Source organism: Falco biarmicus, chromosome 4 (genome assembly GCF_023638135.1).
Source record: "Falco biarmicus isolate bFalBia1 chromosome 4, bFalBia1.pri, whole genome shotgun sequence".
Taxonomy (NCBI): domain Eukaryota; kingdom Metazoa; phylum Chordata; class Aves; order Falconiformes; family Falconidae; genus Falco; species Falco biarmicus.
In genome coordinates this window covers 13,363,390-13,387,504 of record NC_079291.1, presented here as the reverse complement: position 1 = coordinate 13,387,504, position 24,115 = coordinate 13,363,390, and the positions used below count along the sequence as shown (strand labels likewise).

The window sequence follows — 24,115 nt, the reverse complement described above, 5'->3', positions numbered from 1 at the left end:
ATAAATACTTTGCATCCTGACTAAAGTAAGTTTGAATTCATTTGTTTGTAGTACAATGCTGCAGCAGAATATAATTGTGTGAGTACAGTATTCTGGTAATGAACTGACGATTCCCAAGCAATTGCATTTGAAAAAAAGCAACCTTCAGGTACCTGGCACATTTTAAATCATATTCCAAAACGCAGTAATGTAGCACTTTTGTTTCTGTCATGCAGGCAAGGTCATACATTGCATTGTGAATCAAAAGAACATTCAAAACAGAATTTCCTTTTAAAGTAAATAACTTAAAATTTAGCTGATGAGGAGACATTAAAATATCATCTGTATGGGGAAAAGCAGTCAAGTGATTGATACACGCCTTGATAAAAAACTGTCCTTGTTGCGTGAAAATAAACAACAAAACTGCGTTTCTCCCTACAAGTGGACTAAAAATGAGCAACCAAATAACAATGAAATTGAAACTCCATCAGTGAAGACCTGTATTCCCAGTGCTCACTTTCTAATTTGTGGAGGAATATGGCTGAAGAGCCTTCAAATAGCTGCATGGTGCTTTGACTTTCAGACTGCTGCCAGGCACTGCACTGCTTACTAGCATTTTGTGACTAGTCGAGAGTCGAGCTAAGTGGTGTAATATGTGAATATTTTTGTTGCCACTTCGAAGGACCAGCCTTATCCTCTACAAAACCCCTGTGTCCTCAGGGACATGTAAATTAAGAAGATTGGATTGACACTCTCAACATCAAATGAATATTGGGGAATAACAGCAGTCATCACAGTCTTTAAATTTCTGGGCTATATTTGGGATATAAAGTAAAACAAGACTTAGTATCCAGGCTTCAGGGCTCAGCTTTGAGGTAGCATTCAAGAGTTTTCAGTGAAAAAATTAATTCTTTTTTTTTTTCTTATGCCAGTGTAATCACATCTGAGTGGGTTACAGCACCTTATCCCATGAGCTGGTGCGGGTCATTATCCACTTGTGTTGATGTTTGCTGAGTGCTTGTTAAATATGCAGGGAGCACAGTACATGGATATCTCCTCCCACTGAATGATTTCTATTTGTGGTACTTACGGCTGGGTCAGGATGTGTTGACTACCTCAGCAGAAGCTCTCTCTAATACCAAAGTGTCTATAGCTGACAATTTTATATATGTTTGTTAAGGCTCTGAAGGTCTTACCAGAGTAAGAGAAAGGGCTTTGACGTAATTCCATTTACTGTCTGAACCCTCTAGCAGGAGTAGCATGATCATTGCTTGTCTCTCTGTAATGACTCTGCAGGAGGTAAGCTGGTGCAGACAAGCATGCAGCGCTCTTATTGCTGCCTGCTCCAAAACACAGCTCCGTCCATGGCCACGGGTACATTGGAAGGGGTGGCCTCCAAAATATCACCTCCTGCAGCTGCTGGCCTTGTGCAAAGGGAGCCTCAGGGCTGGGCTTTCTCACCAGGGGATTGAATGTGGGCCAGCTCAAGTCTTTTTTTTTTAAACTTCAAGTCATGCTCATCCATTTTGGCCAGGTGTTAATGCAGAAAGGTAGCTCTTGAGCTGCTGTAATTTGCTGTATATGGCAACTGGCAGTAGAATCAGAGGGAGAATGGCAATTCACTTTGAACAGAAATCTGCTCAAAGCACTTCTGGGAGGGGAGCAAACAGATTTTGGAGGTTAAAAGGGAGGGGTCCCCAGGCACCTTTGGAAAATCTTGTGTTAATGACACTATGATCACAGCATGTCATCAACATGGAGGCTCCTATAGGAAGATGGAGCCACAACCTTCCCTCAGCTGATGAAGAGCATCAAAGGTCTAGCATACCATTTACACTGAGTGGTAGCTCCTGTTTTGGAGTGCTGGCTCCGTCTCACAGATTGATACTATGCTCCAAAGTACTGTGTGTACCTCAAGTTAGAAAAAATAATAAAATTTGTTTTAAAAGTCAAGGCTTTAAAGCAACTAGTTATTCGGCAATGCAAGCCTATATTTTTGGATGCCTGAGAGGGTATTGTGTTAGGTCATTCTGAGTGATACCTCATAGCTAATTATGAAGACAACTTTGTGATTTAAGCAGGAATACAGATGAAAGAGCTTGCACAATCCTCTATGCTGAGGCATGAGACTACACAGGGCAGTGATAGCAGGGACCAAAGTGATGCCTGAGCACCCAGGGGAGCCCACCCTTGAGGCTCCAGGTCAGATAAAATCCTTGTGCTGCTTTGCAGGAAGTTCAGTTTGCTTGTAAAGAAGTTGCTTCAGTCTTTTATGCTTACCTGAAGCGATGGTCTCCCTTCAGACTTCTTCTGATCTCTAGCAGGACTCAAAATATTAAACACAAAAATTCAAAATTACAAGTGTTCCATATTAAATGTAAGAAAATGTAAAATATCTTCTAGAAAAAACAGGTAGTGCTATCTCACTGTGTTATCATGGTCCCCTCAGTGTTCAGTCCTCTTAATCATTTTTCATTGGAAAGACCTTAATTTATGCTGTGTTAATGATGTACTCTATAAAGAGACATTGTGCTTTTCAGGTTCACTGCAGCTGGCTCTTCAAAACTGGCTTGAATATTCACAGTGCAGCAGCTGGTGCAAGGAGTATTGTCCTTTATAACCCAAGGTCAACAGATAGGAAAAAGCCTCGTGTTTTACAGTTTTTACCTACTGAAGAAGTGCTGCAATTAGGCTCAGAGAAGCTGCAGTGTTCATGTTTGTCCTCAGTTAAAATTTTAGGGCTGGAGTTCTTTGCTGTTCCATGTTTTATGCCAAATCCTAATTCACAGGAGGCAAATTAAAATTGGCACACGTTTTCCTTGCCATCCCTGAGCCTGGACTGGCCAGGCAGTAAGTGAAAGCCTTTGCAGATGGCACAGTCTGGAGTTTCCCCCTCTGCAGGAGAGGAGCTTCCTCGGGGAGCTGGTCTCAATTCAGCAGCTCAGCGACCCCTCTGCCCTTCGGTGCTTCCCCGTAACGAGCCAGCAGAGGAAGAGTCAGCGCAGCGCCCGCAGCCAGGTGAGACAGTGACTAGCTCCAGAGGCCAGGCCAGGCCGGGGATTAGCCGCTGCGGTGTGTGCGTACATTTGGCAGCTGGGGCTCCGCTGTACAGGAGCACGGTGTGAGCCAGAGGCACTGCTGTGCCGGGCTCCTGGTGGCCCTTCCTGGCCTTAAGCACCGTGTGGTGGGACTGACACCGGTGCTGGGGGTTGGCCGGCGCTCCCCCGCCACCAGCCCTGTGGCACTGCGTTCATGGATGCGGTTGCAGTCTGCTTCTCTGGGACAGTGAGTGTTTTATAATTGATGGAGAATGCAGAGGGAGCCGCGTGAAATAGCCAGTAGCCTGGTGGCTAAGATGGTCCCCAGTGGTGCAAGGGACCAAAGTCAGTGTTTCTGGTCTGAATCAGATGAAGCAGAGACCTTGGTCTGAGCCTCTGATGTCCAGGACAAGCAGCAGGGTTGTTTTCAAAGCCTTCCAGGCAAAAGTTTCATCAAACCTCTGTGGCCGACAAAGCCTCCAAACTTCTTGTTCAGCCTAAGCTGATGTTCCAGTGATGTGCTCTTTCCCTGGAAAATGCCTGACCATCTCTGTTCTTACAGGGACACAACAAGCAGGGCTCATCCCCTGTGGTTAACCACATGTGCTAGGTGCTTTGGCCTTAGGCCGGTTGAGCTTATCAGTTCTTTTGTTTTATAAAGAATGTGTTGGTTTTATTTTGTTATTTGGGAGGGCTTTTTAAAAACTGTTGTTGGTAAGAAATAGTGGGTGAGAATCCACTCAGATTGTGTCAGCATCATCCAGCTAAAACTGTCACAGAATCAGGGCACAACAGGTCTGCCAGCACTGACAAATGCAGATGGGGTTCCATCAGCAATGTTATCAGGAAAGCAATTAGAGATCCGAGGGGATTACATGAAAGTCTTCCCAAGAAAGTAACAATTTTAATCTGTTTGCTTTCATTGCAGTCCGTACAGTGACTAAGGGTTCCCACTCCAGCCCGAAAGATGTGGTTTTCCTGACACGAGGCTGAGAAGACTGGGTGTCCTCTGACTCCCAGAACTATTTGAAAGAAATGAGTGTCTTTCTTCCCACAGGAGAAGAAAGTGAAACAAAGCAGGTATCTAGTGCATTCAGGGACAGGGTGACGATGCATTAATGCATTAGTTGAGCACTTGCACTTTTTTCTCACATATTTGAGCTTTCCTAAACGACAGTGAGAGTAGGAGGGATACCTTTTTATACTTTCCAGTATCTTTATGCAACCTAGAAAGCTTAGACTTACCAAGGAGGTTGATGATGACAACTGCACATGGTCCTAAAGCTAAAGGGGAGTTGTAGCTTCCCCAGAGATGCCTTTTGTTCCAGGAGACTGGGGTTTCCCTTGGCACAAGGGTTCCCAACCGGTTTAGGTCCTGCTTTCTTCACACTGGGGACTGAGCATCACTCTTTCCCACCCCAGCTGAAACGATCTCCCTGTTCAGCTTGTGAACAACGTTACCAAGATTTGCCTGCCACTAGTAGTTAGCGGTTATTGCACCCACAGATTTTTGCAGGTTTTCTAACTGTGAGAGCTGGGAGTTGCTTGGATGTAGACATAAATCTGTAGTTGCTGGGAGTCTGCCAAGGATCGGTGTAAGTCTTAAAGTGCAAATATTGAGTGCCCATCTGTGCAGAGGCTACTTAACTGTATCATATTTTGTTACTGAGTAGATGAGAGAAACTACATGCAAATACTTATCAACAATCATATTTCTCTCGTCTTTTCAAGCATATAAGGCTAACTCCATCCAGGAACTTTTCAAAGACTTTATACATAGTATATATTATAAATTATCTGCTTCGTGCTTCAGAACAATGGAAAGTAACTGAGACAGTAAAAGTAATTAAGCAGAGGACAGTCAGTGGCCCTGAACAGACAACTGGGCTTTCTTAATGAAGAACTTTTCAACTAAGAAATAATAATGCTTGTTGTACTGTAATTCCAGTTGTTCAGACTGGAACCCCTTAAAGCCTGGGCTGTTTCTATGTATTTGTCTTTACAGCGCTTGGAAGCAGATCTTCATGGTTGTGACTGGGAGGTTTACAAGCTATCTAATATTTATGTCACATAAATAAAAGAAACTACTTGCAGATAATTTCCATAAAGCCCATAATTTCCAGGAATTAAATGCTTCTCTTCCAGCCAACCTGTGGGCAAAAGGTTTTTGCCAACATTGGCAAGATTGTGCTTAGCTTTGAGCTTTACAGCCTAAAAAGAGTTAAAGACTTGGTTTACGGGTTTGTTTTCACTGTTTTTAATCATCAATTAAACTGAAAACAAGGGCTATAAATTATGGTGACGTTTGCAATGACTTTTCATTTGTGGGATAGAGATGTGATGGTGTGAAAGCACTTTTAATAATAAAAATAATTATTAGTAACTTCCTCAGGAGTCACCAAGCAAAGTGTAAATTGCTTTCTGCTTGGTGTCAAATTTTCACGTAAGGTAGTGTATCATGGAAATTTTCAGTCTTGTTAAAATTCAGATGACCTAAAAACAATGCTACCCTTTGCTTCTGTACTTTTTGTCATCTCAGCTGACAAATGTGATTCGTATAGATTTAGTCAGCATTTTATAATGACTTCTACTGAAAATACAGACTGTTGGTTTTTCATTGTTGGGCTGTAAAATGTATAGGGAACAGTGGGTTTATTTGTTGAACTAAGAACTTGCTAAAAACGTAACAGCCACAAAAAAACATGCTTTGGGCTGAATAGCAGCACCTGCTCTCTATTTAATAGAATTTGCATATTTATGGTTTTCCAACTATTTTTTTACAGGAAATGCAGCAGCAGGATGAATTTTCAGACCATAGTTCTGTAGACCAAAGATTTTCCTCAGTTCATGAGACAGCTGTATCATTATTGAATATATCATTTCCATGGTATTTCATGAGCCTGATTAAAATTTCCCCAAAATAATTGTCCTTTTGTTGAGAAGACAGTGAATTCTCCACAGTCCTTTCACTCTTGGCTGCTCTCACCTCAAAGATGTCAAGTAACATCCACTGAAAATATGTTGCTTTTGTGCTAGTTACGTGTTTGCTGGAAACAGAGTGGAGAGCAGGTACCAGTTATCTGTGTGAGACACTTGAGTTCTCCACACAGCTGATCTGTGCTAAATGCTAAAGCATGGTCTTGAGATGCAGAGCTTTAGGTCCTGTAGGTAATTCTCTGTTTCCTTGGTTCCCAAAGGCATGCTGACAAAGCTGTGGTTATGATCATTTGAAAGCCTGAGCTACAAGGTGACAGTAAGCTCCTACCCAATCCTTGTTCATACATATATATGTAATAGCTTATACTTCATTTAAATTTGATAGAAGAAGAAGAAAAAAATCCCTCTCAGGCTGGTTGTTTTTCCTCACCCTCACTTTTCAGCTAATGGTGGAAGATGTGGAGGAGATCCTCAGTCTGTACTTTAACCATTGAATTACTTCTTTGTCAGTGAAATTTTAGCTAGGATGAAGAATTGTTTCCTCACTGAAATTACCGTGTTTATCACAGTTCCACAAAGCTCACTGCTTTTCATAAGCTCACAGATGAATCATGCAGACTGCATAAGAAGGCTGAATTTTAGTATCTGTTCGTCTGTCTTTTGAGCTTCCTTTGATTTGACGCTATCTGACTGTAAGGGTGGCTTTGCAGTTCTTCGGCAGTGATGGTGGGCCGACAGGAAAGGAGGCAAACATTTCTACTAACTGTCCATCCACAGTGAGCAGCACAGAGAGAAGAAAACTTTCAAACCCAGCTTCCAGCTTCCTCTGGGTTTCACAAGAGGATTCAGAAAGTCCAAAGCAAGCAGACCTTTTCTTCACTGTATTTTAATTTTTGCTGTTGAGATGATGCTTTACACTGTGGAGGCCTGCTTTGGTGTTTGTATGTCATTCACAGTTCCCCAAGGGGAAGCTCACAGGGTGGCTGCATCCAGATGGGCCTGCCAAGTAATCCTGGCTGCTCAGCAGGGTGCCACCTTCTGTGGAGTGACAAGGGCCTAAAGAGATGAAGAGGGAAAGCAGCGTGATTCCGTCCCAGGAGGTGAAGATGCAAGTCCTATTCTCTGTATAAATTGTCCTTGAAGGGAAAGTGCAGGTAAAGCTGTACCACAAAACAGATGTTCAGATTGTGGTGTCAGCTGAAGCACTGATCTTTTTAAGGTCATCTTTAACTGTTGACACGGCCCAAAGATGCATGTAGCTGTCAATTGTTTCTTTTGAAAATTAGTTTTGCTTTAATAGATTGGAGAAATTCCTTGTTCTAGCAAAGTCTAGAAATAACAGATGGCTCATATGTCAGGCATCAGCAAATCCTAAAGCTGTGGGCATGACCCCTGTCCACGTCCTGTTGAGAAATCTACCTGCCTTCAGGATTAGGTTGCCCAAGAGTTTGGTGTTTTCTGTAACAAGACCCAAAGTGTAAGTTCTACTTGCTTATAACATGCTGTTGTTGGTCTCAAAAGCTGTCTTCCCAAAAGTAATGGAAGTTTTATGTGGTTGCTGGTGTCCTTCTTTGTGTTTGGGAGCTCGTTCAAGCTGAGAAGTTCTAACTCTGAATGTTCAGTTGGTGAGGCTAGGCAAAGCTAAATAGTGTTTTCTTTAAGTGTTTGAGCCTTCATCGTCCATGCAAGTAGAAGTACTGTTACTGATTTTGGGTGACAGGATTAAGGACATACAGCATGGGGTCAACATTGTGTCAGACTGCTATGGACCTGCGTTTCAGGTTAGTATGTATGGAACATGACGCATGGATGACATGAAATGGATCCCGCAGGTATTGGATAAGTTGTTGTGGCCAATGACAAGTCAGCCTTTTTTTTTTTTTTTAAGTGTCTGCGGCACTGTAGATCATGACCTCCTTGATGATTAGTGGCATGGAACTGCACCTAGCAATAGTATTCTCACCAGTTTTCATTAAGGTTTCACACTCATCCAGCATTTCTAAAGAGAGTGTTAAGGCTTTGCAGTTGACTATGAAAGCAGGAATACCTGAGAAAGAACAGCCTCTAATAAGTGGCAGAAGTCAAATGGAGATTATATCTTGTGTTTATATAGCATCTCTTAACCTAGAGTCTTCTGTGAGAGTTACTGAATTTATTGAACTGTTCTGTTCACCACTGCTGCTTTGTCATGAGTCACTCAAGCTGGTTATCAGTGCTTAGCACTGCTGCACAGTAGTCAAAGCAAGGGAATGGAGCTGGGCTTCCCTTGCTGAAGACCTGCCAGACTTTCTAGCCAAAGAACAGGGCAGCTGAAATACACTGACAAAGCAGATGGGAGACAAGGTACACTAAGGCTAATGATAACAGCATGCTGCTGAAGAATTGTGTATTGCTTGTGTAGCTGCTGGCATTGCTTCTTTTGACATAGATTTTTCCATGCAATCCCATGCTTTGACGTGCTGGATTGATGCATTATTTCAATAATGTGGGAAGACTGGGGAAATTCAGTGAAATGGTTGTATTTCAATACCGTGTCTGTCAATGAAAGAATGTCAGTCAGTCACAGGCTGGAAAAAGCCAAGTGTCTTACTGCTATGTGAGACTGAAATTCTTAACATCCCTGTGTGCAGACCTGTGCCTCCATTTTCAGGCACTTTACTCCTTTGAGTAGTCACATATTTAACCTGTGTTGAGCACAAGTGTAGATCCTGCTGCATTTTGCAATGGAGAACCCTTTCCCCACATTCCAGCAGCAGGGTAGAGATGAGGAGAAACGGTAAACAGAGAAAATTCAGTTACTGCCTGAGGACATCTGCTGTACCAATGAAGCAATTAAAATGACACCATTAAATTAACACTTTATATACTTACAAGGAATGAGTTTAGGAGATTGCTATGGCTATCAAGAAAGACTTCAAACTGATCATTTAAATGTGTTGATTATTGGATCTGCTGATGCACTATTTCATGAGGTGACCATTCTTCTGCAAGTGGTTGGAATAAATCACTTTCCACTTAGATCTCATGGAGATCCTATTTAAATGACTGGTCATCTGACATAAGGAATATTTCATGTTTTAGCAGTAATGGTGATTTCAAGTCACATTGATTGCAAGAGGAGATCAAAAAAATTTTGAGATAGGCTAAGGACCTGAATGAAGGTAGCCGATATCCTTTCCCACTTACGTTATTCTCATGCTTTGCATCACTGTTACCAGAACCATCATTTTTAGCTAGTCTAAGCAAAGAGATTAAGAATTGAATTCGTAAGTAAGGCTGCTTTCCTTCTTGTGACAGTCTTGTCTTGGCATAGTCAAAGCACATTGACACAGCTGTGTGAGAAGACAGCAATGGCAACACTGGTTTGCATCTGTTCAATGACTGGTAGCATCTGTTTGGTGATTAGCTAAAAGTTTTCAGCTGTTAGAGTTGTCAATCTGACATCTTTGATGAGCACTAAAATAAGTATGTGCTACCAGGAAATGCTCATTTTTTCCCCTCTGCTTTTGATTTGCTTGACTCTTTGTGTCCTTGCCGATAACTACAAGTAAGGCTAATGCATTACAAACCCTGAAAAGTGAAGCAAGTGGCTGTCATTTTTTGCACAACAGATGTTCCTGATCAGGAATCAGGCAAAGGATCTCATCACTCTTCCTCTGAGCAATTTGATTTGTCTGTTCCATGGCACACCAGCTACCTCCTGTCTAGTGACTGATGTGCCCAAGTCCTACTTCATTTTAGGATCAGTTCCTTTAATCTCACAGAATTATTAGGGGGGGGTTTCTGTGCCAGAGCAAAGAGAGTGGAAAAAAGGAAATCGCTTCATTGCTTATGCTGTCACCAATAATGCATCATAATGAAAAGCAGCAAAAGCCTACTTCAAAAACCAAGTACTACGTTTTGGGAGAACTGGAAAGTATTCTATGAATACTTTCTTGAATAAATAGCAATTTTGATTTGATGGTGTTTCTTTAGCAGTTGTAAGGCTCAGAGGTAGGGATAAGTAGGATAAGTAGCGTATAACCCATCAAATTCTTGTAATGCAAGTTAGCGACGTGGAAAAATAGATATATTTTTAAGAAAAGTTGTTTGCTGTGGATCTAATTCTCCTCTCCTTAATCATGCAAGTTGTCTAAAATGAGTAATTACTGGGGGATTTGCTTGCTTTTCCATTTAATTTGAAAAAAACTGTATTGCTCTGCTGTTCTGTAGTGATGGATGGGTGCTGCTGGAGATGTAAATTCTGTAGTTATTCTATAGTTGATTTCCCAGCTATTAGTCTAGCACAAGATGTTCATTTTGCCTATGTGCAGCTCCTGACTCTGACACCTAACTGATCTAGTACACCCAATGGGGAGCAGTCATTGCTCACCCTGCAGAGGAGGCTGCAGACTGTGCCCCATATTCCTACCAATGTCTACCAAAAGACTTGTTAGAAGGGAGAGACCAGGGAAGCTGGCCTTACCTTGTGCATGTGGCCAGCCCTGCACAAACATGGAAGCAGCTGCCCATACAAATAGTAGTGTTCATGGCCACAGTCACAGATGTCAGTCCTGATAAATGAGCAAACTGTATTTGAGGAGCTCGTTGTATTCCGTCACTGGTAGAAAAAGAAACCACTCATATGACCTCTTTTCTGTTTGGCAGGTTGACAGGACAGAAGTGATTCGAACCTGTATAAATCCCATTTTCTCCAAGCTGTTCACGGTGGACTTCTATTTTGAAGAGGTGCAGAGGTTGCGTTTTGAAGTCCATGACATTAGCAGCAATCACAATGGGCTGAAGGAAGCAGATTTTCTTGGTGGCATGGAGTGCACTCTTGGACAGGTAGGTATCGCTGCCATTTTTGCCCCTTGTCATTCATCTTTTGTATGTATCTGAAATATATCGCTTTGTTAAATGGCTGGTGGGTGAGATTTGTCATTCATGACAAAATTATTAATCAGTACTTTGAACAGAATAATTAAAAACTTATACTGGTTTGATTTACTACTGTAGTATAGCTTCAAGTCAGACAGTGTTGTAGGAAACTGAGTGTCAGTGTTTGGCCTTGTGCAGTAAGAGACCAGGTTCATTAGACTGATTTGGGAGATAGTTACTGTTCCTAACATTTTATGGGATTTAAAGCAAGTTCCAAGTCTGAGGAATGCTTACAAATACACTTTTTTTCACAGGAAGTCGTGCCTGCTGATGTGGCAAATAGAGTGATAGGGTTGGATTCATTTCCCTGACTCTCAGTCATTCAAAAGTTAGGTGTCTAGATTAAGTTACTCTTCTGATTTCCATCTTTAGTTCAGTGGAGAGAAACAGACAGTTCCAAGAGTTGATTCATCCCACCTGAACACCCATCATAGATTACAATAAATTGCCTTGAGGAGATGCTTGTCTTTCCTCATCAGATATCAAAGAGGGTCTAGACAGCTGGCTTAGAGTAGATACCTAACTTTTTAGATGACTAAATTTAAGGGTGATGAGTCCTACCCACAGGATCAATATCTAGAGCTTGTCAGAGCCAGGTCTGCAGTGAAATCCTGTATTGTTGACTGGTAGCACACTACAGTGTCCCAGGTATCACAGTTTATTTCTGACTGGCAGACTTCTTGTTATGCAGGATCTCATAACACAGATCTTGGCTCTGTCCATAATGGCAATGCCAAGGATGGTCTCAGTTTCACTGAGCTGAGTGTGAATTTGCTCTCCATTCTGTGGTAGCTCGTGTGATGAGACAGGCAGTGCTTTCATTTAGATTATCCCTTGAGGTGTTTCCACGTAAATTTGTACCCTGAACATGGTAGCTTGGCATGGAAGGTGCTGCAAAGCTTTTGTTTCCTATTTTCGCACCTTTTGTTGTTGCTCCCTCAGCCTTACTGCACATGAATCCCTTTATTTTTCTTCCCAAAGCCACTGAAAGAAGAAAAGTCCTCTCAGTGAGAGAATTAATATGAAATAGATGTATTTACTAAATTGAAAGCTCAACATGAAGATACTGGTATTTAGGATATTTAAAGTGCATATAAAGTCTGGTTTTTTTGACAGACTTCTTGTGGCCTTAATGAAAATAAGCTATTCTATAACACCAAGGAGAATGAGAAACAAAAGAAAGAAGCTATTACAGTGTTCTTGCTTAATTGGCTTGAAAAAGGAGGAGGAAAAAAAGTCATTGCTGCTGCCTGTAGCATAAATGTCTTTATAATGATTTGATCTCTATAAATAGCACACAGCTGGGTTGGTTGCAGTGTAATTTTAATGGTAACCAAGAAAAAATAATAACAGTGTGAAATCTGTTCACAGTATTGTAGCCTTGAGGACTCTGATCTCATATTTAGACTTTTTTGATGGGGTTTCCCCCCCCCCCCCCTCTAGTTTTTTAACTTTACATAATTCCTCAACTGATTTAAAACCCAAAAATGTTAACACTGGAATTGCAGTCCAAGCAAAGCCATTATGAGAAATCCAGCATTGAAAATCCTGCAGTACAGGCTGTACAATAGGAGTTTACACGTAAGCTTAACTCTTCAGTGTAGTTACTGCATTTTTTAAATAATGGTAATAGGGCCGTGGCTTTTCTTGAGATAATTTTGACATGATTTTGTTGCTCTGCCTCACTTGAATGCCTGAATAAAACATGATTTTGTGTGAGTATGTGCCTGCCTATCAATTCACTTTCCCATTGCAAGTAGGTCTTACCTGATACATGTAGGAAGGCTGTAGATTTTTACGCATAGTCTGAAAGACTGGTTCCCTCTCCACCATAAATGTGCCAACTTCTGTTGCTCTCTTCTAGGTAATAGTTGGTCTATAAGAGATTCGCTGCTACCCGTACCTGTTTGTAGATCATCATTTAGATGTGTAGTAAACCTGCATTTTTGCCAGAATCATGTAATACTCCTACCTAAAACAAAATCAGTAGGAATAATAAGTGCTGGGGAAGGCGATAGCATGGTTATACAGTAAGCTGACAGAGGAAAGTGAGTTTTCTGTTTCTTCTGATCTATCTAAGTCCTACATGTAGCCTACCTGATAGATACAAGCTTATTGAAAATTTGGAGTGTTGGATGTGAACAATGGAGAAATGTGTTCTTTCAGAAGGTGTCATTACTAGTAGTTTAATACTTTTATTAGTATTGGTAGTAGTAGTTTAATAACCTTTATAGTATAATAAACCTATGTCCCAAGGGAGTGACTTGTAGGCTGTTAGATACTGAATGTACACTGTCTAGTGACATCCCTCTGGATATTCAGCAAGATTTATTTCTTCTGCTCTTGCCAGGGCAATCCAATTCTGTGCCTCTACTGGTAAATACTGTGGTTAGCAGCATCCTGGCATGCAGTCAGTTATAACTGGATTTGAAGAGTAGATGCATCAAGGGGAATTCCATATGCCACAGTATTTAAACACATTATAGAACAAGTGGTTGTGGATAGATACCTGCTGAGTGTAATTAAGAAAATGTCAATGTGCTAAATAGAGACATTTCCTTAAAGTAGTTTCTTTTGTCCATCATGCTCAAAAGTTGCCCTTTCAAAGAAAATAACAGCAGATTATCTCTTGAAGGGTTTGAGGGGGAGAAGGTTTAGTGCAAGGTTTTTTGTGGAAATTTTTTGGTCTGTTTTAAAGTACTGAAAGTCTGTTCCTTCCACTCAGAAAGACTCATTTTACATTCCAGTTTCCCAGCTTCTTCGGTAATGTGCCGAATTGCAGAATGTTAACAAATGGAATGATAGTGAGATCAAAAAAGCCCTAAAATACTAGAGAAGGTGCTCAATTTGGAAGTGCAAACTAATTTTCCTCAATCAGTAGCATAATCTTAAAATATGGTCTGCAATTGCATGTAGTTTATAAAATAGAGTTTCTTAAGGATCTTTACCTCAAAGAATCTACCATACTCCAACCAATTAAGCTATCCATGCTGTATTACTTAAATAAACTGGCGTTGTTAAATGGTAGGTTAAGGCACATAATTAAAACCTCTGCATTTTTAAAATATGATACTATTTTTCATTTTAGAGGTAATTTCTAAGTAACTGAATAAGACTAACATCTAATAATACTGTTTTTTTAACAATTAAGCTGTGTAGTCATATGGTAGCTACTTAAGCAAGGAAACTATACTGTGTTGTGCTTGTAACATCACAAAGATTATTCCAAATCTGAAACGTATTTGTGATATTATGGGACACCTTTTTTTTTTTTTTAACAGTGATATTCTTCAAAATGCAACAGAGCATGAAGCATCCTTTATCCAAATGTGTTTGTGAAACGTTATTTGGGTTTTACCTTTGACGTTGTTTAGAAATATTGCTATAGAAAGAGTGGATCAATTCTAGGAAAGTTAACATTTCTAGTTTTTACCCTAATTTTAGGTATTTGTGCACAGAATTCCTACGTGGAAGACATTTCTTATCAGAATTTGAGCATGCAACCACCTTGTTCTGACAGAATCTGTTAATTCTTGAGTTCAAGGCTGAGTCTGGATAATCTCATTCCACATGAAATAACTTTGAGAAGATAAGGTTGAGAAACCTGTGTGAGGCTGGAAGCAGAGACTAAACTGTGACAGAACAGTGTGTGTGTTTCAAGTGGGCCTAACGAAAGCTGAAATTGGAGGGAAAGTTTAGTGCAATTTACTTGAAATGCCATGCAAGGAGGTAGCATAGACATTTGGGAATGTGTGCTCTTCCTGTTCAAATTGTAAAGTAATTTAAGCGAGGAGGGACCTCGGGAGTCTCTAGTTCAGTCTACTGCTCAAAACAGGTTAGAGCAGATTGCTCAGGGGCTTGTCCAGTCCCATTTTGAATGTCTCCAAGGATGGAGATCTTTATAGCCTCTCTGGGCTTTGTCCCAGTGCTTTGCCACTGTCTCAACAGCAATGGCTTCCTGTCCCTAGGGCTTGCCTACCTCTGGCAAGACCAGAGAAAAGCAGAGGCATAATGAACCCTCACTCTTGTGTAGCGTTGAAATATTTACAAATACTTGTAGTAGCCTTCAAGTGGTAAAAGAAAGTCTGAATATGCAAATCAGAAGTAAAACAAGCAGCGATGACTTAGCTGTAGCTGGGCTTGCTTTGGGAGGAAGGGAATAATAGCAGCCTTTTCAAGCTGCTGCTGTAGATGACAGCTCTCATGCTTTGGAGCGTGGTTTGGCACTGTGCTTTTCACTGCAACAGAACTGGCTTGGGATGCTCCATCAGGCTGTGCATCTGCGCACTAGTTTTCTAGCTTTCTGATTCACTCTAAATAGTTGCTGTTCTTTGCATAGGCACTGGCAATCAGAGTCACCCGTGTATCTTCGTAGTGATAAGCAGTGAAATCGCAAGCAGTGATATTTTAACTGCCATTTTGGGGCACCACTATATAAAGGTGGCCTCTTGCATTCATATAGTTGCTTTAGGTGCTATGAATCAGTTCATCCTTCATTCTGGCTTTACAAATGATGTCTCTAACAGAGTAAATTCTCCCCCTTCTCTTCCACTTTTGTTTTTCCTTTTCCCCTTCCCCATTCCTAGGTAAAATGTTCAGGCACTCCACTCACGCAGACTCATCACTTCCAACTGAACCCTCATCTAATCACTGGAGGTTTTATATTTCTGTTGGCTTTTGCTCACAAAAACTGTGATTGATTGTTTCAAAGGGCAGGATATAGTTGTTTAGGGGGAAGGGGGGTTCAGTCAAGAGGGCTGGGTTTTGTTATCCATGCAGAAACAATAGAAACGAATTTTAGATGGACAAGTACTGTCAGAAATTTGATAGCCTAATTTTCATGGTTCAGCTGGGATAACAGAACCCCAAACCCAAATCCTTTTCTGTTTATGTGTTAGTGCCTTCACGTGTAATGAGCCTCTCTAAAGCTGTCTTGTTGGAATTCTTCAGTTCTGTATTCCATAAACTTTACAAAGCATTGAAATCGCATCAAGGGATCAAACTTTCTAATAGCCAAAGTTAACTTCTTAACCTCACAGGAACTAAGTACCAGGAGGGTGGCTTAGGAACTCCTTTTCTTCTTGTGTCTCAGCCTGAGCTTTAAAAACTCACCAAAAATATTTCATTGAATAATCATTTTCTGATGAGAACTAAACAAATTTTAATTGCCCAGACATTCTTGATTACTGCTCAGCTATGCCTGCGACATCATTAAATTATAGGAACCAGTAAAGTTCTTATTTCTTAAATGCTGTGAACCATTCCAGCTCTGCAGTCTGGGAATAGCCTTCGTGGCTTTTATTTCATTACTTACCATGGCTGGTCTTTATCATTTTCAAATCTGTGATTCCATTTTATGTTTGGTTTCTTTAATTTACAGAAGTGTTAAATTATAGTTAAATTCACAACTCCCTTACTTGCTCAGCTAGTAGCACAAGTAAAGAAAACTGCAGAGATGTAATTTTTTCCTCCCAAGAACGTTTTCAGGTATTATTTAGAGATTTAATGTTTTTCATGCATGTCTTTGTGTAAAAATTATATTGAAAACACTCCTTCTCAGTAAGTAATATTATTGTTTCTCATGTGCTTTTAATAGTATATGGAATTAGCAGATTATGTACTTGAAAATGCTGACTGATTATTAGTTTAGTTTCAGCCATTGCAAATCCCCTTACTCTTGAATTGGAGAAAGGCAAAAAGAGCCATGATTACACTTGAATTTAATTAAATTGAAGTAATCTGTATAAGAGTATTTGTTTAATAGACTGTTGACTGCTTGTGTGGTGCAAAGGACAATAGGACCAGTTTTTTCAAGGTATTTGAATTCCTGAATCTCATTAGATGTCTGTATGCCTCCTTAGGTATCTAAATACCTTTAAATACTTGGCCTTTGATCTCCTCCAAATGAAGTTGCTCAGTTCATTAGTAGGATGAATAATGTACTTTATTAGGTATGAATGTCATTTTCTACCAGGGCTGACTCGGAGCACAGCCAATCATCAACACAGCACTCTCCCTAACTTTACCTAACCATTTAAACACCTCAGTTATCCCCAGGAAACTCTTGGTTTGCCATTGCAGCATCGTCTCTGAAGCTGTAAGGTTTTCAGTTCTAGATGAATCTTGCCAGTCAAATTTAATGGAATTATTTGTACAGTGTGTACTGCTTTGTTTTTATATACTTCATCTTTTTGTATGTAGCAGTCTTTAGAAAAGCAATTTAAAATTTAGTTTGCTATTGTAATGAGTTATTATTATGCATAATTCTAAAAGGGGTGCTGCACTACGTACTAATTAAATTCAAAGACCTTTTATGCTATTGATAAGCCATTTCCTGTAATAACATTATTGCCACTTGTGTTAGGGATATCTTTTTTTCTCAATGTTCTGTTTTGATTGACTGGTTTCAGCTACAGGTCTTTAACAAAGACAGGGAGAGGTATAATTCAGCTGTAAATAGGCTGTGAGCTGATCAATACTATAGGGAACAAAAGAAATCTTAGAGTGGTGAACATGGTACAGAAAGTATCATACATAGGAAGAGGATGATTATAGCTATAGAACTGCTCTACCAAGAAACAAGAATTCTGTGAGCAGTTAGACTGCAACATCCTTCATTATGGACATACGCATCAGAACTTGCAGGGATTTCTGGGTATCTGTGAAGGGGTAAACTCATCCCCAAAACTTTTTTCTTCCTTTTTTTTTTTTTTTTTTTTTTTTCCTTGAGAGTGGAGTAAAGTCACTGGCAAGGTCACCAGACCTACTGTTTGGTCTTTCTTCATGTTTGATGCACCTTCGACTGTCTGCCACCATTCACGGAAATTATTAGATGGGTTCAAAAGTTCCTGGAGGATAGATAGAAAGACACAAGCACATCAGAGTTGTACAAATCTTGCTTAGTCAAAAAACAAGCTAAAGGTGAATGTGTGAAGAAGAGAGATATTTTACACTGTGAGCCAGGGCTACCTCAGTTCTGCTGCCCTTGCTTAAATTGGTCATTTACTGACACAAGTGAAATGTCGGTAAAGTCCATCATTTTATTTGTGGGTGTTCAGAGACTTTCAGTATTTGACTTGAATGGATTGTATTAAGAGCACATTAATATTGTAATTGACAGGCTTCAAGATACATTTTACAAATGTTAAATCTCCACTCATTTCTCAAGCCACTCTGGTTGTATCATTCTACTTACAGCAATATTGCAAAAGTACTGCAGTTCTTCACTTGGGTGACTTTGTAGCTGTGAAAAAGGTGCTTTAAGGGGTTTAATTGTTTTTATGCAAGAAGGGGGGAGCTTAAGAGACCATGTGTCATAACTAGTAAATGCTTTTCATATGGGTATGTCCTGAGTTTTGCGTTTCACAGAATCCTTTCCTTCCTATGTACGGAGGATAAAAGTGATTTTGCAACACAGTCAATTCATTTTAAGTGTGTTAAAATCTCTGCCCCAGCTTGGCAAGATAGCAATTGCTTGTCAAGAAAGGGACAGAACTCAGAGAAAAGATTCTTTAGGTTAGGTAAGCTGTGCATTTTAGCACCTTTTGTAGCAAACAATTAAAAAAGCTGTAACTTTAGGAGGCCCTGAAAAACTCATTCAAGTCAACTGTTGCTTTAGAAAAGCAGACTGCTGTACAGTGCCGAGCAGTCTGAACTTGGAGGTGAAATTTCACAAGTACTTGTCTCAGTTGTTGAATCCAAGCAATGCCGAGCACAACATGAAAAAAACCCCAAAAAACCAAAGTAGTGATTGAAAGATGTGACACAATGATTCCTTTCTAAAAATGTGGAGGACAGCCCAAGAAGGCTTAAATAGTATTCATCCTCTCTCTAAAAGCAGTGAGGTGCCGGCAAAGAAGATGACAGTAAAATAGAGACAGTCTTCTTATAAAGTGGGTTTGAAGCATTTAATGTTTTAGTAGGTATTACTTGATTTAACTGGAGAAGAGCACCTAACAATGTATTACAGGAATTTGAAGAATATCCTTTGAAAAGGAGCATGTTCATTTTTCAAATTGAGAAAAAACAAATGAAAATATGGAAGGCTGATGTAAGGTTGAAGACTCAGTCTTGTCAGTTCGCGGTATTAACTGAGCCCATCTTAAGACACTAAATCATAACTAATAACTGAGGCAAAATGCTTCAAAAAGACAACTGCAGGGAACAGAATTAGCCCTTGCTGAAGTTTTAAGGAAGGAGAAGAAAAGAGAGCTGTGGTACTGTGAAATGTAAATCAAGATATCACAGAGGAATGCCATTTGGGCAGAATGTGCTTCATAGCTGGCCTCACAAACACCACCACAGGGAGGTGTACACACTGTTGTAACAAAGTAGTGCCACGTTTGAAAAAAGGTACTGATAGCTGCATGTAATATGCCACTTGGGAAGCACATGCATAGTGTGAGCGAAAAGACGAGAAGATTAGCTCAGAGAGGTTGGGCAGATGACCAGTATCACAGCTAAAGGTGCATGGGCTAGCAGTCCAAAAGCAGCGGGAATGTTCTTGAGGCTTAAGCTAGACACTGGTGCATGAGCTAACATGATGCCAAAACCATGGACAAGACTGAGAGCTTACGGTGGTCATTTTGCAGCTAGAGAGGTAGTTCAACTGCGATTTGGAAAGATACAAATTTTAGCACTTAGGGGAGGTGGGAAAAGTAATGCATGTTGAGTCAGAAGCCCTATCAAGCCACAGAGCTGATCAGGGTTAACATCCACTGGAGGGTACTTACATGTCTAATGAAGAATTTGCAGATATTAGCAAGGTGTTCTGGTTTTGACTGGGATAGAGTTTATTTTTTTTTTTTTTCCATAATAGCTTGTATGAGATTAAGTTTTGGATTTGTGCTGAGAAGTGTTGATAATACAGGGATGTTTTCATTCTTACTGAGCAGCGCTTACACAGAGTCAAGGCCTTTCTGCTTCTCTCACCACCCTGCCAATGAGTAGGCTGGTGGGTGCACAAGAAGCTGGGGGGGGACACAGCCAGGACAGCTGACCTCAACTGAACAAAGAGATATTCTGTACCATATGATGTCGTGCTCAGCAATATAAAGCTGAGTGAAGAAGAAGGAAGGGGGGAGATATTTGGAGTGACAGCATTTGTCTTCCTCAGTAACCATTACATGTGACGGAGCCCTGCCTTCCTGCGTATGGCGGAACACCTGCCAGCCAATGGGAAGTGGTGAATGAATTCCTTGTTTTGCTTTGCTTGTGTGCACAGCTTTAGTTTTACCTATTAAACTATATTTATCTCCGCCCATGAATTTTCTCATTTTTACCCTTCTGATTCTCTCCCCCATCCTACCTGGGGGGAGTGAGCAGGTGGCTGTGTGGTGCTGAGTTGCCATCTGGGATTAAACCACAACACAAAGTTGGTGAAAGAGTCAAGAGAGACATTTTTTGAAAGAGTATGATAGTTACTTTTCTTTTCTTATTATATCAACATGGTTCTAGGGGATGCGGTTAGAAGAGCATTCTCTTCCTGCGTGTACCACTGCTGTTTGGTGGGAGGTTGCTTCTCCAGACTCAGGGTTGGATTGTGTGTGGCATCAAGGGCTCTGTACTGGGCAAGTGAATGCGTTTGATGGTGAAGATTCAGTCTGTGAAAAAGGCGTTTGGATCAAGTGAAAAATGCTAGTAAAATGTGAGTAGCTGCTCTTTGCAGTCCTGAAAAGAGTTGGGTCTGCTAGAAGAAAGTTAAACAACTGTGCAAGTCCATGTAACAGGAATAACAAATCTGGAAGAAGAATTAACACAGAGGTCCTGGGGGATGATTGTTTAGCTAAAGTTATTTGTCTGACTGTACCAGCTGGCAAGGAAGAGATGCAAAGACTTCTTCAAGCTGTGTACTATGGAGGGAAATTTGTGCTTAACCTGGCTGTCTAGACAACTAAATTTGGGCTTCCTGGAAGAAAATCCAGTGGACAGAAGAGCCCAGTGTGAATAAAGAATTTGAGACATTGAAGGAGTTATTTTAAATAATCCTAATCTTCTAGTTTTATAACCACAAATCTAAGTTGTGTACACTCTTACATGTCACTAAGCAGAGTATTTGCCAAGTCCTTGGTTCTGTCAAAATCAGAGACCAGTGGTTCACATGCCACAAGAGTTAACAAAAGCCAAGTGGCATAGGACATGAATAGAGAAGGAGCTATGGCCATTATCCATGGACATTCCAAGACGCCTTTAACAAAAGAACATTGGTGTTATGTCCAGAGCTAGGTATTATATAAGTCAATTTAATTGAAGCAAGTAAATATACAGAAATAACACAGCTTTCTAATCCCAGAGCAAATGTGGGCTGTGACCATCGGGCCTCTGGCTCAGGGTGGCACCTTGGAAAACTGAGTCAGTGCTGTTGAAAGAACTTTGACCAGTCCCAGCTGTCAATGTAAACAGGACTTCTCAGTATGATATATGGGATTTATCTGTTCCCACCAATGCTAAATCACTAAATGCTAAAATTTTCTCATTAGTTTGATTGATAAGCATTGGGAATTCTGTATGGTATTATCGAAAGTTATCCTTATATTTGGTTAAGGAAGAACCACATGGGGAAATATATTTTAAAAGGTTCTTAAACAAGCCAGGTGAAATAGGTCATTATATTTCACAGCTCATCTTACACAGTGCTGATTAGTCATGACTCAGACATAGGAGAGAGCAAACATTCATCAGAGTCCCTGTCTCTGAGTGACTGCTGAGCAGTGCACTGTACACAGCTAGTGTCAGTGCCTTTGTGCTTTTTCCAAGGGTTGAATCTATTCATACTTCTAAAATAAATTTTTAAAAAAGCAAGGCACTTTTTCTATATTGTAAATTGGCAGCAGGTGAATCCAGATCTGTCAGCCTATTCGGGCTTGTACGTAATAAGGCAAATTGAGATAATCTTCGAGGGAATTTCCCATCCCCATATTACCATAGAGCCGATATCCCTTAGCACCACAGACAAGAAATCTAGTCGAGATGACCTGCTTTTATATGCTGTTCCTGTTCCCATCTCTTGCAAATGTATTAAGTGTGATATGTTTTATTGGACATGTGGCTGTCTCAGACCAGAACTGGGTAGTAGTTTATAGGTGGCAGTAGCAGCAAATAAACTTAACATCGCTTCCTAAGTCTCTCTTAGCCTCACTTCTTAGATCTCTGAGATTTCTACATCCATTTCTTCACTGGTAGGTCATGGTTCTAATAAAATGTTAATGAAAAAATGTGTTCTAGAAATGTAATGAGGTTTACTAGGGCTGAACTGGATTCTGCTATCTGTGTTTTAGAAAGACAATGCACTTCACATCAGTTTTGGAGAACAAAATACATTTTTTCTCTGTAGTTGAAGTTGTAAAATGCAAGTATTTGAAGTAGAAATGTCCTGGTTTTGGCTGGGATAGAGTTAATTTTCTTCTTAGTAGCTGGTACAGTGCTGTGTTCTGTGGATTTAGTATAAGAATAATGTTGATAACACGCTGATGGTTTAGTTCTTGCTAAGTAGTGCTTGCTCTAAATCAAGGACTTTTCCAGTTTCCCATGCTCTGCCAGCGAGCAGATATGCAAGAAGCTGGGAGGGAGCGTGGCCAGGACAGCTGACCCGAACTAGCCAAAGGGTTTTTCCATACCATCAAACATTGTGCTCGGTATATAAATTGCGGGGAGGTGGCCAGGGGAGCCACTGATCTCTGCTCAGGAGATGGCTGGGCATCAGTCAGTCGGGGGTCAACAACTGTACTGTGCATTGTACTGTGCATCACTTGTCTGGCTTCGTATTTATTTCTCTCTCTTTTTGTTGTCTCCCTTTTCATTACTATTATTATAACTGTTACTAGTAGTATTAGAGCTGTATTATATTATATTATATTACTATATTTTTAGATTTCAATTCTTAAACTGTTATTATCTCAGCCCATGAGTTTTACCTTTTTTTCTAGTTCGTCTCCCCATCCAACTTGGGGGGAGTGGGAAGAGAGGTGTGAGTGAGCAGCTGCATGGTACTTAGTTGCGGGCTGTGGTTAAACCACAACGAAGAGTCAAACCAAAGAGTTCTGGCAAATCGGAGACCTTTAGTTAATTACTTTCTTTTAAGCCATTTTGCTAGTTCAGCTATCTCTGTAACTCTGAACTTAGGCAAATGCTTTCTAGGCCCTTGAGTTTTCATTATTTAAGACTTGCTGTCTGGCAATCAGGTCAGCAAAACTTTTAATAATAATTTTCAGAAGATTTACACTGATACGTAAACAATGAATATGACATATAATCGATGGCAACTTCTTTACCAGTGGTTCTTTTAATCAATGAGAGCTGGTTTGCACAGCACATGAACAAAAAGGGCAATTTACAGCTAAGGAAAATAGTTTCTTTGACAGTTACTGCAATGATAGCCTGCAGATCCTAAATCACTAGTTAGAGTTTGAGGCAATGATGTTGGCACATTGTTGCCAGATGGAAGATTCATTTTACTGGCCACTTAATTAGCAACTGATAAACGGTTGCACCCAAATACACGTATTTACGTATGCAGAATGCTTACAGTGTCACAATGATGCTAATGGCTTAGAGAGCAAGTCTTATTAATACAATCTGCTAATGGGAATGTCAGAATGAATTATCTTCTCAGGAACTGCAAGCTGTCTACCTGCCACCTGCATGGGAGCTCCCAAGCTTCAGGTTTCTGTCTGCCCGATGCCTCTTGAAAGCTGGGACACTTTTCAAAGCGGCAAAGGGAACTGGTGCAATTTGGGTAGTTCAGGGGGAGAGATCCTGATGTTTCTAAAGGAGTCTAGCTAAAGGATGGGTTCCCATCCAAGTTCTATCTCATACCATGGGTGTATATATATCAGATATAACATATCTGAAAAGGTTTCCGGTACACAATACCCACAGCTTTCAATGAAAGAGCTTAATGTGTTTTACAGAGTTGTCTGTGCATCTTGGGGAAGGTGGAGGTCATAGAGATAAAGGGCCCTGCTCCCCAACTGCCATAATTAATTGTCTGGTTGGTACAGAATTTTGATTATATATTAAGAACAATCTGTCATATTTCTGTATTACCTCCCATCTGAGATTCTCAAACAAGTTTTTTTAAACTGTACCTCACAATTCACAAGAATGCAACAATTTGTTCTTGAACTGGTTTAGCTGGCAAGAAAACAGAGATATGGGTGACGTACGGGGTCACAGCAAGCACTCTTTCCAAGATCCTACAGAAGAAAAATGACATTTGAATCGTGGCATTACTGGTCATCTTA

The 24,115-nt window shown here is 40.4% G+C and overlaps 1 protein-coding gene across 3 annotated transcripts in view; it reads left to right on the top strand.

Moving 5' to 3' along the window:
- CPNE4 (copine 4) overlaps positions 1–24,115 on the top strand; it is a 315,588-nt gene that overhangs the window by 185,210 nt on the left and 106,263 nt on the right. For all 3 annotated transcript variants that reach the window (XM_056337705.1, XM_056337704.1, XM_056337706.1), the window contains exon 3: positions 10,602–10,781. In XM_056337705.1, coding sequence (XP_056193680.1) covers positions 10,602–10,781 — 180 coding nt within the window. The remainder of the gene's footprint in view (positions 1–10,601; positions 10,782–24,115) is intronic.